Source organism: Bidens hawaiensis, unplaced genomic scaffold (genome assembly GCF_021521415.1).
Source record: "Bidens hawaiensis isolate Kalapana, Puna unplaced genomic scaffold, B.hawaiensis_p1.1 tig00004817_1, whole genome shotgun sequence".
NCBI lineage: Eukaryota > Viridiplantae > Streptophyta > Magnoliopsida > Asterales > Asteraceae > Bidens > Bidens hawaiensis.
This window is the reverse complement of record NW_027491300.1, coordinates 954,307-975,114: the sequence shown is the minus strand read 5'-3', so window position 1 is coordinate 975,114 and position 20,808 is coordinate 954,307. Positions and strand designations below refer to the sequence as shown.

Here is a 20,808-nt window from a genome sequence, read left to right as displayed (position 1 = left end):
TTAACATCATTCAAATTCGTCTTTCAAAATAGAAACATAAAAAAATATGACAACATAACATTTTCTCAAGATGCCAACCTCTTCATTCCAATGTCATGTGCTTTCATTCAAGCTAGTTGCCTTAACTTATTCACATGTGTGCATACTAAAAGTCAGCTACGCTGAGTGAGTTTTAGTTAATCAAGCAACATACAATACGTTCATATAGTACATGTTTAACCTGCGTTACTTTCTTTGTAGTAAATAAGTATATACCTTTATTCTTACTTTCATATTTTATATTGCTTTACATACATACACATACATTTTAAAGAGCCTTTCGCCCTATAACCTCACAGATGTTATGAGGATCTTGTCCCTATCCTCACATATATTATTAGGGTATGGTCCCTTCTTTCCATACAACCATACATTTATACATACATTTCTTCATACACCATCATTCATATAATTACATACATACCTTATATATCATACACTTATCATTCATTTAAACAATCACATATCATACACTTACCACTTAAGTAAGTGTATTAACTAATCACATCAAGTATGCACACAGTTCCGAAAACATAATAAGGAAATGGTAGAAACTCACGTGTATCTTGTTCCTTGCTGAGTTTACAGCAATACCCTTCCTTAGATGTGCATGACTAACTGTATAACAATTATAGTATTAATTAACTACTTCTAACTATAGCATACTTCTAAGTTATTGTAACCCCTAGCTACGGGGGGCGGAGGGCAGCGCCCATGACAGCGGGGTCTAGGGGCAGCAACCCCTATTAGGGTCCAAGGGTCAGAGCCCTTGGCTAGGGTCGAGCTGCCAGGTCAGCTTGGGAAAATTTTATTTTCATTAAATGTTCTTTACTAAAAAGTTCATCAGAAAACTGAAGTTTGAACCAATCTAATCGAATCATAATTCTAATCGAATGACAATTTCAAATCGAATGGAGATTCTAATCGAATGAAAATTCTAATCGAATGACAATTTTCATCGAATGGAAATTCTAATCGAATGGAGATTCTAATCGAATGGAAATTCTAATTGAATGGCAATTCTAATCGAATTAAAATTCTAATTGAATGGCAATTCTAATCGAATGGATGTTCTAATCGAATGGAAGTTCTAATCGAATGACAGATTCTAATCGATGACCGTTCAATTAGATTACTTTCCAATTCGATTCGATTAAAATTCTTTTCGATTACTTTTCAACTCGATTCGATTACTTTTCCTCTTTGATTCGATTACTTTACCATTTCGATTCAATTACTTTTTCTATTCGATTCAATTACTTATCAACTCAATTCGATTAATTTTTCTATTGAATCAGTTTTCATTCTTATCACCTTCCAACCTTTTCCTTTCGACTCATTTTGCCCGTTTAAACGATAATACTGGTTATGAGCCATAATGAGTTCCTTTTCGTCCTTTAACTTGGCCCAAACGTCATCAGTATTACCCGTTTCATTCCAACATCCCGTTTACGTTCAAGTTTATATTTTTCTTGTATAAAAATGCCGATTTGCCTTAGTATCAAATTTTAGGGCAAACCAAACTTAAAAACGTAACCTTTAATAAAAAAATGTACCTTTTTGGTTTACTTCTAGCTTTGGGTTTGGTTCAACATGTGAACCTACACGTGTTTCTTGCTTGTATGACGGAAATCTAACGCAAACCCTTTTTGGTTCGGATTCAAATCTGATCCGTATAGGATAGAGGTGTTTGTGTGTGTTTTTGAGTGTGTATGGAGGCTAGAAGATGGAAATGAGGGTCTAAGGGAGGTTTAAGGGGTTTGTATACCCTTAAGCTCATGGACCTAAGGCCCATCACCATCCCTTATTCCATCTTTTATTAACCAAGCCCACACTCTATTATTTTTATCTAACTTAACTAAATAATAATACATTATTAAATAAACGAAATTCCTTTATTTGATTTTACATGTGAGAGGATACGTTAATAAGCCACAATGGTGTGACTTATTAACTATTTGAAATAGTTATAAGGAGGTAAAATAAGGAACCCCAAACACCCTATAAATAGGATCCAAGAATATATCTAGTGGATTGGGTTTAACCCATGCAAAAATCAAAATGGATCTCTACTAAAACCGGGTGTCTTTTATGACGATTAATGTGAGATTGACAATTGGCAAAAAGCTTTAGAGGTTATAAATTAAAACTTATAGATTATTTCATGCGGGAACAAAGCAATCAAATGACTTAAGATCGAAACTCATAATTAGAATCAAAAGGTTTAACAAATTGAGGGTTCAAAGAAACCTCAAATATGTTCTTTACAATAATCTAAACTCGAAACTAACTAAACATTTGCAAACACTAGATCTAAAGTTATAGGTGAGAATCAAAGTTCAGCTAAGAAACCAAATACAATAAAATAGGAAATTATATTTGAATACAAAGAAAAGATAATGTATTGATCTTAGTTTATCATACTCCCATTTTATGAAAAAATTGTTCTCGAGTTTTGTTTTCAGACTAAATCTGTCTAGATCAAAAGGAACATCAACCCGCTCTTTATTTGTTATCTTCACGATCCAACTAAATAGTTCAACTTCATGGGTTGTATCAATCGACCCTTGACTTGTACCACACGGGTCGAAGGAAGCATTGATTCATGTTCTATCCACTACCGACGTGACTTGCTCAAATAGTTTAACTTTACAGGTCTCCTCGCCCTACTCTGGACCTTGTGTTTTCATACTAGGAGTAACCAACTTATCAACACAATATAGTGGTATAGGTCCAAATTGTATTCATTTAGCTTTGGGTTCGGTTCATGATTTTCCAACTCAATGAGGCTTGCAATTATAATTTCCACCAAACCCTTAGTAATGTCGACGGTAGTTCCATTAGAGTCAACCTTAACAGTGGTGTATTAATGGGTCTTGTGAATTTTCTTGCAAAGAGTTCTCGTGTTAAAAAAAAACTTAGTACCGACTATAATTACACACATCAAGTTATTCAAAATAGGACCGAATATCAAAATTTGTCCTTTATGTTTGTTTGAATTTTTCAGTGGTTATCCTCTACCTTTATAAATTTCAAAAACATCCTTTATGTTTAAAAACCATATCACGTTATGTCCTTTAGCCCTAACTTTATTAATTTTTCTTGTTAAATCTGGTAATGTGTAAGACACATGAGGGTATATTAGTCATTTCACAATTATATTTAAAAGTGTTTTAATAAATAATGTATCTCTTTCTATCTTTCTCTCTCCCTCACCACTTCTTCCACCCATCTCCACCACCATTATCCAACTTTGTGACCCACCGCCACCAACACGCCGGCCAAACCAACCACGACATCTCCAACATCTACCTATTTGTAACTTGAACCACATTTTACAACCATTGGAAGCACCGTTCACTACCTCAAACACTACCACCAATCCCCACTTAAATTTCACGATTCATAATAATCACATAATTCTAATAAAAACCATGGTTAGGGATTGTTTTTCCCTAAATATGGCTTCCGGATATACCTCTTAAGCCTTATCCCAACGAGTTTGATTCCAACTCGAACTCGGTTGGCGCAACTCACCAAACCAATTCGGTAATTCCCAACACGTATTATAATACATCACTAAACTACTAATATACAAGAAAACAAACTAATTTCGTGGACTAAAGTAAGGATCTGGTTCCGGTGCCCTACTTTAGCGTTGGATTTACTCATAAACACAGTTCTAAATATCATAGTGAATTAAAATTTTTGCGGGAACATTAAACTTGAGCCATATATTACAAAATCATTCAAATATTCGTAACAACCAAACTCTTGTCTTAAAACATAATTTAAAAAGTCATTTAAAACATCATAACATTTTTTTCAAGATGTCAGCCTCTTCAGTCCAATGCCATGTGTCTTCATTCAAGCTAGATGTCTTAGCCTATATACCTGCGTGCATACTAAAAATTAGCTACGTTGAGTGAGTTCTAGTTAAACATGCAACATACAATACGTTCATATACTACATACTTAACCTGCTTCACTTTCTTTTGTAGATACATAAGTATATACCTTTATGGTCTCGAACTTGGTGCCGTCATTTTCGTTCTCAAAATCTGGAGACATTACCTTTATGGTACAAAATTTGTGGTTTTTACCGATCATAAAAGCTTCCAACATATTTTTGACCAAAAAGATCTAAACATGAGACAACGACGATGGGCCGAATTACTTAGTGATTACAATTGCGAAATTCTCTACCAATCCGGTAAAGCGAATGTTGTCGCCGACGCCTTAAGTCGAAAGGTTAATGTAAATCCATTCTGCTTTTAAGCGTTGTTGTTCAAACCGATCTTCATATTCGTATCTTTCTAACTCAGCATACCTCCGTTGAAGAAGGTAACATGTACGACGAAATGTCGCGTGGAACCGAACTTCAACTCGAAACTAAACCCGATGGTCTTTTGTACTTTCTAAATCGTTTATGAGTTCCCAATCGAGATAACCTTCGTACTTGCATACTCGACGAAGCTCATAATTCGCGGTATTCCGTTCATCCCGGTGCGGATAAGATGTATTTCGATCTTCGTGATACCTTTTGGTGGCCGAGTATGAATAAGGGCGTAGCGTTGTTTGTATCTAAATGTCTTACTTGCTCAAAAGTCAAAACCGAACATCAAAGACCTTTTGGTCTACTCGAGCAACCACCGATTCCCGTTTGGAAATGGGAAGACATTGCTATGGACTTTATCACTAAACTACCCAACACCCAAAAAGGCAACGATAGTATTTGGGTGATTATCGATCGTTTAACCAAATCTGCTCATTTCATTCCGATCCGCGAAAAGTATTTTGTCGAGCAGCTTGCTCAAATCTATGTTCGGGAAATTGTGTGCCAAAATGGTTTACCATTGTCTATCATCTCTGATTACGATGCTCGTTTTACCTCTCATTTTTGGCGTTCACTTCAAGAAACTTTGGGAACACGTCTCTATCTTAGAACCGCTTATCATCCTCAAACGGACGGTCAACCCGAACGTACGATTCAAACACTCGAGGGTACGGTATGAGCGTGTGTTCTTGATTTCGGTGGGAATTGGGATTCTCACATTCCGTTCATCGAGTTTTCTTATAACAATAGCTATCATTCTAGCATTGATATGGCTCCTTTTCAAGCTCTTTACGGTCGTCAATGTCGTTCCCCAATTTGTTGGAACGAAATCGATGAAGCTCAAATTATAGGACCCGAAATGGTCCAAGAAGCCACGGACGTCATTGATCAAATCCATAAGAACCTCCTAGCCGCTAGAAGTCGTCAAAAGAGTTACGCCGACAAACGGCGAAAACCGATCGAAATTAATGTTGACGACCTTGTCCTTCTAAAAGTATCTCCTTAGAATGGGGTTGTCCGTTTCGGAAAGAAGGTTAAGCTAGCTCCTTGTTTCGTTGGTCCTTTCAAAATTCTTGAAAGTGTTGGGAAGGTAGCTTATCGACTCGAACTACCTGAAGAACTTGCCAATGTTCATTCGACATTTCATGTTTCGAATCTCAAAAAGTGCTCAGCCGAGGGTAATCTCCATATGCCTCTCGACGAAGTAAATGTCGAAGAGTCGATGATCATGGTTGAACGACCCATTGAGATCATGGATCCCAACGAGAAGAAAACTAAGCGTAGTCGTATTCGGTTAGTCAAAGTTCAATGGGAATCACGGCGTGGTGCGGAATTCGCTTGGGAACGAGAAGACGCAATGAAAGAGAATTATCCACATTTGTTTGCATCATCATATTCATCGTAATTTTAGGACGAAATTTCCTAAAGTAGGGGATACTGTGACATTCGTCAATTTCGGGTTATCTTGTAATTGTTTTTATTATGTAAACCGACCTGTTTTGTAAAACGAAAACTTATTATATATAAAATATTGGATTTTTATGTTACTAAATCATTCTGGTTGATTCAATTTGAAATAACCCCTTTTACGGATTCGAAAACGCCTTTAAAATGACCAAATTACATCAAAAACGAACTTCCGGGACGCGTAACGAACCACACAAGACGAGCTGGGCCTACCCACCCCACCCTGGACACGTTGCGCCGCGCGGACAGGGCAGGGGGTCAGGTCACGCGGTGCCTAGAGAGGCCTACAGCTTTATTTCGGATTTTCTTGTTGTTTTGTGCTTTGCTTGTTTGTTTAACCAATATATTTACATGCAAACATGAAAGAGAACCTTGCAAAGAAGCTTTGACCCTTACCCTATATATACACACCCATCTCCTTTATTTTTGCACTTGATCTTACTCCAAATTCTCTCTCAATTCTTAAGATTTAAAGGTTGTTCTTCATATTCTTGGTAGTTTGACTTCCCAAGTCAAACTAACCATAGTCTTTCATTTTAATCAACTTGTTTATACTTGAATATGGTTGTACAACATATATATAATATAAACCCCTTGTTACCTTTGGTAGTTACTTATCCGGGCCTGGTTGGTTAAGTTTCGAACCTTGTAAGGCAATGTTACATGGAGGACTTCGTGTCCTTGATATATATATATATATATATATATATATATATACACTAGTAGGTGTACCCACGCGTTGCAGCGGGAACACAATGTGGATGCGGCCGATATGAATTTGTTTTACAGTGCGCACGAGGGGGGGGGGGTGATGCAATGAATTCAGTCATTAGTAACTATTCAGGGCGTTGTGACGGGGGCGTGACTGGCATTTGATGGTGCTTGATTAGACTCATGAGCTGTGTAACTGAACAAATGATTCATATAGTTGAATAAGAAACAAAACTATTAGAATTGTATCTTACGAGTTAACTATAAACAAGACATAACTCAATGACATTATAAAACAGGTGAGTTGGATAAGGTGTTGCAACTGATGTTAGATTAAATTTGGTTATGCACTATCCGGCAAGCCATTGCTGGTTTTAAACATTTTATTCCCTCCATCCAAACATAGACATAATCCTTTAATTGTATGGGACAGAACTGGGATTTGATAATTCCAGGCTACTTCGTTACGTTAACATACGATACAGCGGCTTTGACAAAATCTTTAATCATAATTGCGAAAAATAAATAATGAAATCAAGTAACAACCCTTTGTATAATCCATAAAGATGTTACCTAAATAACGTGGACCACTCAAGTCATTCATTACAGTTAAGATAATATATATAACATAACATAATTTAATGTACTACCCATATGACACAAATGCATTCATCTTATTCTATACAAGAAAGTTACATTTTGAATTTTATCCAATAGAATATGATTTTTGTTCCCAAAAGGAGGAGTCTGGTGGTACTGCGGTACACACTTGCTTGTTGAGGAACAAGGTAGTACACCGACCCAAAGTATCATCCGGACTTGTAAATGAAAAGCAAAGAACCAGTTGACAAACTTTAGTGTTCCTCAGCTTATAATAAGACTTAATTAGAGGGTTGTTTTAATGGTTCAAATGTCACCTAACCCTATAAACAACATGCCATTACCTCAAGTTAAAGTATGCATTATGCTATCAACAGAGAGTATATATGAGTTTAATAATGGTCAAACAAACTAACTTGTGTTATCAATTGTTCGTTCAGATTGATAAATCTCATGATCGTTTCCCCTATAAAATTTTTTATTGTTATAAGGTCACCAAGGCACTGATTCTTGTACCCTCGCTTCCGTTTGAAACTCCCAACCTACAAACATCAAGTATGTGCAATTGTCAGTACTTAAAATAAATAATGAGTATGAGATTGTGTATGTAATTTTGTGCCACGTTTAAGCCATGAAGACCAAATCTGAAAGATAAGTAAAATGAATTGAGTTGCAGATTCATAACAACAATTAAATAATTACCAAGGCAATTTAGCACATTACAAAATGGTAAGCCATTTATGGAAGCGAAACGAGCATGTTTGTATTATAAATACAATGCTGCCCTTTTGACTTTGTTTTCACCAACTTTTTGAAAGGGAGACTTTGAACATAAAAATAATATTAGAAAAAGATTAAAAATAAGACAGATAAATGAATAATAGATTTAGAAAACTCAACTAATGAAAAATTAAATGGTGTGATTCTTAAGGAATGAGTGATGCTTTCGATCCATATCATCATGATAAGAAACTGTTGAAGCCTATTTTTTACAACCAAACATCATGTTAACAAATTATAATTGTATTTTATGTTTATTAGGCATAGATAATTTTAACAACCCATCATGATAAGAAACTGTTGAAGCCTTGTTTTTACAACCAAGCATCATGTTAACAAATTATAACTATTTTATGTTTATTAGGCATATATGACGAATAGCTGCGAAAAGGTCAAAACTCTTGTTAGATAAGCTAGTGCTCAATTTACATTTAATAATTAACATTCAGCATTAGCGATAATCTAAAGGAAATTGAATGTCAGAACATTAAGTGAACCTAATAGGCTAATACCCTTGAAAAACAAAACATTCAAAATAACATTGAATATTAGAATTATTGATTCGAATACGAAAACCCTAATATCTAATATTTTAGGATTATCGACTAACCATTGAATCATATAAGAAAAAACAAGCTTTAAGTGGAGTTGCAATGGCGAACCTCATATTGTTGTGGCAGCTATGAATACTAATTACAAAAGATGCGAGTTGTTTCTTGCTGCATAAACAGTTAGCTTTCCTGACAGTTATGGCCCATGAATTTTGCACAGAGAATGTTCCTGTGACTCTTAGATGTAACCTTTTAAATACTTGGGTAACATATTTATATATCATCCTTGTAATTATTAACCTGACTACTGACATGAAACAGTGATCACAAGTAGGGGTGTTCTTTGGGTTATTTATTCGGGTTTCGGTTTGTTTGGGTCGGGTTGTTCGGGTTTGAGCTCAAAACAAATTGACCCAAGAACCGACCCAAATAAGTTCGGTTTGTTCGGGTTTCGGGTTAAACGGGTCTGGTTTCGGGTTTAACAAATTAAAAAAACTTATCCACCTTTAACAATATAAAAAAAACCATATTCTAAGCCGTTATAAAACCGCAATATACAACCATATTCAATAATAACTTATAATATTTAGCAAAACATGAAATTTATCATACAAGCATGGATTAGACGGGACGGAGTTTTGTAGCATGTGGATCAATACTTGTGTAGATTGAAGAAACATGCCCAATACATATTGGTTTAAATACTATACTATTTAAGTTTTTGAATTGAAGATACATTCTCAACATGCTATATGGTAATTAATACATCAAGATCCAATGTGATAGATATGGTCACTATGTTACTTCATCGCTACACTACCCTATAAAAATAAGGATATATAAATCGATGTATCATACTTCGGGTTATTCGGGTCAACCCGAATAAGCGTATTTCAACCCAAATACCGACCCGAATATTTTATCTCGGGTTCGGGTTAAGAGTTTAATCGGTTCGGGTGAATTCGGATCGGGTTATTTGGGTCTCGGGCCGCTTCGGTTCGGGTTCCTTATTCGGGTACGGATAAAAAACACACCCCTAATCACAAATAGGCTTGTTTGCAAGTATAATCGTTTAACTATTATAAACTACATGTTAAAAACTATATAATTTACACAAAACTTTGTGGGCTTCAATTAAAAAGATTTACCTTAGGAACGGATGGTGGCTTGGTATTATATGCTTTAGTTAGCTTTTAGCATAGGAATTTAACCAAAAAACTCAACGTAGGCTTCTTTCGGTAATGATACTCTGCAACATTCGTGTCGTAGTATCCTATAACGTTAAACAATCACCAAAGAATTAAAAACTATACCATAAACAGGTAACAAGAACATTACAATAAAAAAAACTATTAAAAAGAACAAATAGTGATAAAAAAAAAAGTAAACAAATTGCTACCTCTTGATAAACTCTGATGGTTTTGCATTATGAACAACACTTTTAACAATTACACTAAAGAGCAAAAATCGAAAACACCAAAACAGCGATTAATAGAAGAATTAACACACCTAGGGGCATTCATACAAACAATTAGCTTCTCATAGTCCATTTGCATCATCTTGAATCACCGGTGGATGAATAGTCGTGGCAGGTGAAGCAACAAATCGTTGTTCACATTTTCAGGCCGGTGATAATTAATAACAGCGTCTCGCCAGAATAAACAATTACCATTTTGTCTTCCTAATATGCTTTACCCATTAAACCATACGGTTCAACTACACCTCCTCAGAAGCCATGTTTTCACATCAAACCACCAAGCCCTGTACCGCCACGCACTGCCAGCGGTCATGTTGAACTTGAACCGCCATTAAACATCATATTATTAAACCCTCGATCCATTTCTGTAAACAACGCCATGAACTTACTTTCCCCGCCTCTCCTCCCACTAAACCATGTAATTAAGCACCTGAAGTACATGAATTAGAATTCATTCCGATTCTGACAACATCGATGAAACAATTGCATACAATAACACAATTTAACCCAAAACATGTAATTAACCTCCTAAACTTCAATTTATCAAAATTATTAAACCTTAATTTCGTAATCTTTCAAAACCTAGAAAATAAACTGATTATTAGATGCATGTCAGACATGTTATACAAGTCCATTACGTTCAAATTGAAGAAGAATATTATGCTATGATTCCCCAAAATTGAAGCAGAATGAAGATATTATAAAAGACAGAATTTAACCAAGTTGGTATGTCGGGAAAAAACTCACCGGAATTCATAAACAAACCTAGGTATGATCGTCAAATTTAAACAAAATCTGACTTACCCTTCGTCCTGCGGAACCACAGAATCTGCAATTCATATAAACATGATGAAATTGATCAATAGTAGAAGAGGGGTGGGTGGTTTCGAGAAGTAAATAATTGAAAATTGAATGGTGGTGTGCTATGGATTGATGATTGAAACCGATAATTAATTGAAACAGTCATAATTGAAGGCGATCTGCTTGCTGGGATGCTCAGGCGAGGGTTGGGGTAAACTACCAAGGTTGCCGGAACGTGAACGGATCATTCAATTACAATTAATATATATATATATATATATATATATATATATATATATATATATAACTTGTTTTGCTTAACTTCTGTTCATTTTAGTTTGTTTGTCATCTTTACAAGTTCCATGGTTATGGGTTCTAAGAGTCTAGCCACGTTTAACCGTAAACAGCTCTAGACTGTAAACCGAACTTTGTTTACTAGTTCTAAAACAATAGAACTGCATACTTGGTTAAGTATTATTGGATTTTATTGAGTTATCTCATAACATTTATTATTTTGGAAAGTTGACTTTGGGTTTGACCAATTATCAAGACTCGAACCAACAACCCGAACACTCGTTAAAACCCGTTGTAGTATCTATATTTTAAAGGGATTTGTATTCTTACATTTTACCAACCTTATTACTTAACATATGTTAAGTAAATATTAAGGTTAGATACTTTAACCCGGTTTCGAGCAAACTTACATTTAAAAAGTTCATTTTTATAAATTCTTAAATAGTTACGTTTTAAACCTTAAACTTTAATTGTTTACATCTTTAATTGTTTACATTTCCTATCTTTTTATTTTAAAATTTCCTAAAACAACCTTTCTAATTCAAGGATTTTACTTTTAATTAGGCCTTGCTCGGTAAACTCCATTCATCCGATTTCTCGTCTTTTACCGATCAAGTTTAATACTTGAATGTGAGTACTTTCATACCCCGTTTTCCATCTTTCGTTTTGGGGGTGACATTTCATACTTATCCAAACTAAATGCTTTATACTTGGGTCTTAAACCATAAAAGTCATTGTATACTTTACTTAAATGAATGCTCGATTTGGTGTTCTATGCTTACATGCTCATGTGTTTATGTGTTTACTGCTTTTGGTTGGTTAATCTATAAATCCTAGACTATTTGGCATCTCCTTATAGCAAGGTGTCGTTAATGTATTCTTATTAACGATAACTATAAATCCTAGACTATTTGGCATCCCCTTAAGCAAGGTGTCTCTAATGTATTCTTATTAGCGATCTCACTTTTATCCAAATTATTGCTATTTATTTATTGTTTCGTATATAAGATTGTGGCTTTTTCTTATTATATACATATATGCTCAAAACTATGAATTACTCACCAATCTTTGTGTCGATAAATTTTATTTTATGAAATGTTACAGGTTTGCATCTAGGTTGATTCGAGATCGTGGTGGAAATGTTGTCAAGACTATTAGGATATTAGCAACAATTAACAATATTTAATTTGCTATATTTTGTTATATCTTGTTATGACTATCTTATAAATATTGTTATGTGACATTTTCGATGTTGTGAAATTAAACGAGTTTGTTAAATATTGTCGCTTTAAATTAGTGTCATGCGCTTATGGGCAATCCGTCGCATCCCGGCATGTTCCGCCGCCTTTGGTCGGGGTGTGACACATATAGCATACACTTACCACATAAGGTAAGTGTATTAACTAACCACATTGGAGTATGCACACAACCCCGAAAACATATCAGAGAAAAATGGCTAGAAACTCACATGTGTCCAGTACCTTTCTGAGTTCATTGTAATACCCCTCATTAGTTGTGCACAGCTTACTATGTAATAATTATAAGTGTTAATTAACTACTTCTAGCTAACGGGGGTCCGGGGTTAGCACCCCTGGCAGTGGGGTCTAGGAGCGACAACCCCTAGCAGGGTCCAAGGGGCAGAGCCCCCGATTGGGGTTAAGCTGCTAGGTCAACTTGGAAAAAAATTATTTTCGTTAATAAGCCTTTACTAAAAACTTCATCAGAAAACTGAAGTTCAAACCATTTGAATCAAATTTTCAAATCAATCGAATCAAATTTAAATTCGTTTCGATTCGTTTTCCAGTTCGATTCGTTCTTCCTATTCGATTCGAATAGTTTTCCCAGTTCGATTTGATTCGTTTTCCAAACGAATCGAGTTTCTTAAAGAACTTGATGGTTTTTCGTATATTTCAATTTTAATCACTTCCTTACATCAAATCATGCCCATTTTACTGATAAAACGAGTTACGGGCCATAACAATTCCGTTTACTCATTCTAACACAATCTAATACGTCACTCGTTTTGTCCCGTTTATTCCAAACAACTGTTTAAGTTCATGTTTACATTTTTCTTTCATAAGAAGGCCTGATTTGCCTTAGTTTCAAACCCTAGGGCAAATTGACCTAAGAAACTTAATCTTTAATCTAAAACGTACCTTTTAGGGTTTCGGCTTGGTTCGGATATGGACCAACATGTTATCCTAGACTGATTTCTTATTGTTTGAGGATGCTTGAACACAAAATCCAACCTTTCTTCAGCTCGGATCTAGGTCCGAAATGATGAGAGTGTATTTGTGTGTGTTTGAATGTGCATGAAGGCCAAGTTGGTGAAATGCGGGTTTTAGGGTTTATGGAGGCTTAATGGTGTTTATATACCCCTAAGCCCATGGACATAAGACCCATCACCAACCCTTATTTCATCTTTTATTGTCCAAGTCCACACTCTAATATTTTTATTTAAGTTAGCTAAATAGTAACACACCATTAAGTAAACAAAATTCTTTTGTTTAGTATTATCAAAAGTAGGATGTTACAACTAATTGTAAGTCCCCTGTATATGATAAAAAATGAGATCCGCATGAGGTCTACTAGTACGGAATCCTCCTAGACTCTTGTTTATGGAGTAGAATACGAAAAACGAACAATAAACGTACATAATCAAACAAGAATGAGATAGAATAAGATGCAAAAACTCTTATATTCATGAATCATCACAAATTACAAACCAAAAGAGCATATGCATCTCATTTATAACAGATTGCCGACCTGTGGTGAGCTTAACCTTGGACCAACACACGAAACTAACCTAAGTTGTTTCTCTCGTGACGGCTGAACAACTATCACAACCATTAAAAACCCTAAACACAACACACACATACATAGGTGGATAGGTTTGTTCGGGGCAAGTCTGTTTATGGACAAGCCCGCCCACCGCCAGAATTCCGCCTACATGTCTACCGTTTATTGTACTTTGTCTTTAATTGATTAGTAGACCATAAGCCTGCATCAACACTAAATTATTTTTGAGTTATTATACAAACAAACTAGTTTTATCTTAAACTGGACGCAAAGATTTATACGTTTCTTTAAGCTAAAAATTAACTTTTTAAAAACCTAATTTATATTTTATAGGAACCAAAAATAGCTAGACACGTAATACTACTGTTTTTGGAATTTAATATTACCCCACCAACAATGACACATTGACAACAATAAAGCTTGTGGTTGGTAGTGTGGGATGAATGATTAATGGCTCTTGTCTTTTTTTTTTTTTCTCTCTTTTGCTTTGCTTACAATGTAAATTTGTTGGAAGCTGAGTATTTTACTATTTTTCTCTTACCTCACTGTTTTTTTAGTTATTAGAAAACAATTTCTTTTATAACAATATTTGAAACCATCTTCGATACACGAGTAAGTTTTTTTGAGATGAGATGTTAACCGTTCACACTAATTTTGACGTTTTAGGCATGACTCACTCAGAAACACCATTAAAAAGGAAACTCGTCACTGTGAGAAAACTCCTTGAGTCTTTTGAGGTAGGTTTCAAACCTAAGAACTTAAGATCTCAATCCTTAATTATTACCCTTTATCATTGAGCCAGAAAAGTCATTTGCTACAGGAAAAGAAATAAAATAATATATTGGACATTGAAGATGATATAAAAACGTTCGACTTATATCACTTTCTTATGGCCTACATCTTAAAATGATTCATCTCGTTCACTCCTTTATCATATCTCATCATTTCTTTAGATATGACATCTAATCTATTCAATCATTTGCTTATATTTCATTTATGATTTCTAGTTATGGGGGTATTTATGTAAAATGTAATATACAAGGGAGATGTTTAAATATAGCATTTATATTGAAGCTTCTAACACTATAATTAAAAGGCATATTTTTCTAAAAAAAATTGTTACTTTTCAAAAACTCTTAAACCCATCCTTCTATCTCTATCTTAATGTTATTCATAGACTTAATAATAAATTTTCTACTTTTTATACACTTACAACTAATTATAAATTGTTAAATATGAGCCTTTATATATAGTGTTATACTTTAGTCTTTTATAAATTTTTTTCTATTACAGAGAATCCAACATAGTGATGTTTTAATTGTTTTCTTCACGTTTTTCTAGCTTTATATTATTATGAAAATATATATATATATATATATATATATATATATATATATATATATATATAAAGGCTTCTTTATAAATGCTCTTACGCAACCAAAAAAATGGAAGATGAATAACATGTATGAATAAGAGTCTTTTGTACTCATACGCGTTCAATGAGCATTCCCATTGAACTTTCTGACTTTATCTCTATAATTTAATTAAAAGCACTTTTTTAAAAAAAAATTGTTTACTTTTAAAAACCTGTTACATTCAACTCCCATCTCCATCTCTATCTTATTCATGAGCACTCATTTTATTATTGCTATTTATAAATTCACAACAAAATATAAAAGTTGAATATGAGCCCCTAAATATAGTTCAAGTTTACTTGTGTATTCTATATATTTTCTTTCTCTAGATATAGTAGTGTTTATTTGTTTGCTTTATATTATATAAAAGTATATGAATATAGATGCTCTATATATTAAAAAAACATTCACAATTTTTAGAATTATTGGCGTTTAAACATTTATTTGAAGATAGTTAGAGCGTTCATCATAGATCAATATCTTTTTCTCTGTAATCTAATTAAATACCATAGTTTCATAAATTTAATTCTAAATTTTGTTTTTGAGCATTTTCAACTTATCCATCACTTCTTCCCCGTCTTTAAATTTTAAAAAATATACTAAAAACTAACTTCATCACATCCACCATTTGTTTATCCAATCCTTTAATTATAAAACGTTGCTATACCAACTTTTTATATTTAAAAAGTTAATATTCATCATTCTTTAAATTATTATGAGTTGTATAAAAACAAACAATATAATAAAATAATTGTTTGTGAGAAAAATAAAGATAAAATTGGTGGATAGGTTATGAAAGATTTTAAAAAATGAGTATTAATTTTAAAATCGGTAATAAAATATCTGTAACATTTCATTCTCTATCTCATTCACAAAAACTTCTTTTATTAATATTTTTTCTCTTTTTATACACTAACAATATTTAAAGAGTGATGAAACGTTTTTTTAAACGAAAACGAGAGATGAATAGTGGAATGTTTAAATTTAGAGTATTCAATAAACTCTACAAATTTTAGAGACAGATATGGAGATGAAGAAAAGAAAAAGTCTCTAAATTATAGCGAAAAAGATAAAAAAAAAAGAGAGATCCTATTGTTATGTTTATGCATGCTATTCTATGATTGTGTGATTATCTAGTTAGTTATCATGAAATTATGATGTGTATAATTGCATATCATGCATTGATTTCTTGGTTTGTTTATGTGGATTGGATACGTGTTTTAATGAAATTACACTAGTTAAATTAGATTCATTCTATCTCTAGGTTATACATCGATTGTTAATCTGATGCTTGAAACCTAACCCGCAATTGATGAGCGAATTAACTAACTGTTTAAATATATGAGCTACCTTTGGGAAGAGTGAATAAAAGGGTCTTGAAATTAGTTAAGAGTTTTCATTTAACTGATCTGTATGAGTCCTAAATTCTAACCATCCATAGATTTGTAAGAACCTAGTTAAGAAACCTTAAGTCATAAGGAATTGATAATCAATGTTTAGTCGGTTATAATCTTATAGCACTTAACACGTGTTTTCAAAGCATTTCAATAATTTAAAAGGATTCAGATGTTTAACTGGTTCTTTATATATTGTATGTTTTACAACTTTCTCTAAATCATGCTTCTTTTTAAAGACTTTTATGTATTTAATCGTTCTTTTTATAAACAAAACTAAAAACTAAGTAGGTTAATTGTTAACCTAGGACTTAGGTTAAATATACCATGTTCATGGATTGATATTCAATATCTTATCACGTTTATACTATATACTGGATAGATACACTAATTTGTCACTATTAGCATGTGGTATTGCAAAAGCCTCATATCTTGATTGACACCCACATCACCAAACATCTAATCAATTATTTGATTATAAAATGTAGGTAATTGAACAAATTACCAACATAGTACATGTTGAAGATTTTCTACGTTTTTTTCAATCAAAGTCCATTTATGTTTTGATACCAGTCAACATAACATGAACTTCACATGTAAAATTTCACATTCATTTTACAAATAATCTTATTTTATATACACGTAGATTACTGTAAAAAGATATAAAAAGTTTAGCAAAACATGAATATGCAAAACATGTGAACATACGAGTTTAGGGCTAGGGGTATTTGCATATATTTAAGCACACACGATTTGACAACAATATATGTAAGTTCGACAAACAATGAGCAATAATACTTGATGATGAATCAAATTAAGAAAGTTATAACATCAAAACCGTGTAATCAACAATGCATCAAAACTCAATATAAATTATTAAAAAAATAATTATATAAGAGATTAGACACATCTATAATTAAAATATGAATTATATATTTTATTACGCTTTGCTATCATGATGAAAGACGCGTCTATATAGTCAATAATGTTGCAAACTCTTTGAGAAAAATGTCTTTCTTAACTTAGATTATTGTAAAATTTAAATAATTTACACACAAATAAATTATTAGTCTCATTTGAATTAAGGTTTCATTTATGCATAGATTGGTTGAAATGCTAAATCTTAATCATTCATATCAAATTATCTAAAGATCCTATCCAATTGATTAATTATCAAGTTTACGGTTTTAAATAAATATGACTTGGAAGATATACTATTAATATATCTGCAATCACTTAATCTTTTAACGTTAAATGCAGCACATATGAAAAACTATGATAGATTAGAAATTAATTAAGATAAATCATTTTCTAACACAGATAAACCTTATCCATATTATATATCTTAACAAAATTACATAAACATAAACATATTATCAACACATTTTGTAATTAATAAATAAAGTTAAACAATATACTATGTGTTATATTTAATATATTTTATAGTTGTATGAGACGTGACAATTCCGTTGTCAACAAATTGCTGTTGTAAGTTGTATACTTGTAACCTACAAAATCGTAAGTTCCACCTTACTAGATCAAGACGTTCCCACCCCCACCCCCACCCCCACCCCCACCCCCTATATATACCCCTATCTTCTTTTCACACTCACATTAGTCATTACACATCTCACTTAACACATCACTCACTACTTTACTTTAGGTTATTATTATTACCATCTGCGGCGCAGGTTAAGGGTTTTACTCTCCTATCCTACGCCATGGCTCGCACCGCCGCCGTCGTCACCGCATTCATCTGCATTGTCCTCTCCTCCGTCGCCGCCCAAGCACCCTCCTCCGCCCCCACCGCCACCCCTACTCCACCCACCGCCACCCCACCCACATCCACCCCACCACCCGTCGCCGCTCCGGTTGCTTCACCACCACCCGCCACCCCACCTCCGGTCGCATCCCCACCACCTGCCACCCCACCTCCGGTTGCATCACCACCGCCAGCCACCCCTCCACCCGTCGCTTCACCACCTCCGGCCACTCCTCCACCGGTCGCTACACCGCCGCCGTCACCGTTGGCTTCTCCCCCTGCTCCGGTTCCGGTGACATCTCCGGCGCCCAGTGTGACTCCAACCGCCGCACCAACTCCGTCACTTTCAAGCCCGCCGGCGCCTCCCACCGGAGCTCCTACTCCTTCCGTCTCCGGCGATCTGTCTCCGGCGATATCGCCGTCTTCTCCTGACCAGGTAAGTCCAACAATAAACTTTCTAGATCTGATCTATAAAATGTTGATACTTTTAATTTATGCTTAATGTTTAGAGACATTACTATTCTGATCTGTTAAAATCTATGACTAGTTGCTAACGTGCGCCTATTCTGATTTGCTCAATCCAAGTTTAGTTGCTAACGTGCGCTTCTTATGGCACGTCTGTTATCAGATCTGAAGATCTCAACCTGTAACTGTGATGTTATTATGTTACTGACATTCACCAAAAATCACAGTTGTGGGTTGAAATGTTCAGATCGGGAAGTCTGGTATCTTATGGTTCCAGATTTGAACATGCGCACAATAGCAATGGGGATGAATAATTTGGTAACGTGAACCATGTTCTCGTGTCTTGGGCTTTATCTGTTGGGTAGTGATCACGTGTGTGTCTTGTTTTTTAGGTATCCGAGAATAGTTACATTTAACAAATGACAATAATGACCCATGTTTTGTCGTCATGTACATATCTCAAGACCGGCAATAATAGGTTTTAAATTATTTTTGTTAGGCATGTGAGGGGTTTGGTTATGGTGACTTGGGTTGTGTGTTAAAAAAATAAGATTTGAAACGATCTAAGCAAGTTGAGCTCGACCCTAGCTTGGCTCAACTCGTTAATATTGCAGCGTCGGCTCGAAACCATCCTGGCTCGAGATCTTATTTATGAAGTATTTAAATATCTTGACGAGATCTTATTTTGAAATTGATATTGCAGAGCGGCGTGGCGAAGATGGGATCGATGGCTGGCAGCTTTGTTTTTGGATGGGCGGTTGTCTACGCGCTACTCTAGATATGTGTACCTTTATGTTGTTGAGTCATGTTCTATATAGGCTCGGTTTGTCGATTTGATGGTGGGATCTTTTGCATTGTATTTGGAGTAGTAGCTACATACATTCTTTTGGGGGTTGGGGGATGCATTTTCTTGTAATTTTCTTTGTGATATTGTTCGACTTGACTTGATTTATGCTTGCCTCCATTTGCAAATCGTTTTCTTTCGGTGTGATGCATTTTGATAATAGGGATTTAACATATAAAGTTGGATATAGCTATATATGTAACCTAATAAAGTAAGCTTAATTAGTAATATCTGTTTTTTTATATAAATTTACTGAAAACGAATATTGCAACAAAGTATAAGCAGTTACACAAAGCATTCACTAGTACAAAATGAAGCTTTTAGGAGTGGTGATTTTGATTTTTAGGATTTTACATGTAGTTTTCTTGTTTGGCTTATTTAAACTTAGCTTTCATTTGAAATGTTATGCTCGATCACATCCTCGTATACGAAATACAAATCTTACAAATGTTTATATGAACTTTCTTGTGAGGGTATATGCACTTCCCTTTCACGCCTTCATCGGTTGTTGTCAGTCACCACCTCCTTAAACCATCGTCCATCTTTACCATGCTCATTACCATCATTGTCAACCACCACCGTTCTTAGAGTATTCACATCCAATCTTCTATCTTCAAATTAAAATTTACACTAAAAATCGTTATATATTTTCTCTCATTTTCAATTAAATAATAATTTTTATACTTTTATCAATATATTTTATCTCTTTCACTAACAACCATTTTAAATAAATATTATAAAAATTATAGGGTGTTACATGAACTTTTTAAATATACAGAAAAACCATTATACTTGCTTTCTCCTTCACCCACATCTTAAATCAGTAACTAAATTATAAAACTCCCTCACAAAAAATGTTCTTTCTCTTATTATTTTGTTTCCAACAAAAATCTGAAATTCTTTTGTTGGTTTTCAAAATAAAAGGTTAAATATAAACTAAAAAAAGCATAATATATATATATATATAGAGAGAGAGAGAGAGAGATTAACAAGTAAACACATCTTAGCGTCTTTGATAAACTCATGTTTACAATAGTTCGAAACCAATAATCTCTTTTCCTTTATTTACTCAT

The 20,808-nt window shown here is 34.0% G+C and overlaps 1 protein-coding gene across 1 annotated transcript; it reads left to right on the top strand.

Annotated features, from left to right (window-relative positions):
* The first annotated feature begins 18,293 nt into the window (after positions 1-18,293).
* LOC143628115 (uncharacterized) lies at positions 18,294-19,852 on the top strand. The gene is made up of 2 exons (XM_077097785.1): positions 18,294-18,862; positions 19,595-19,852. Exons 1-2 carry the CDS (start codon positions 18,386-18,388, stop codon positions 19,667-19,669), a joined length of 552 nt encoding a protein of 183 aa, XP_076953900.1. The 5' UTR covers positions 18,294-18,385; the 3' UTR covers positions 19,670-19,852.
* The last annotated feature ends 956 nt before the right edge of the window (positions 19,853-20,808 follow it).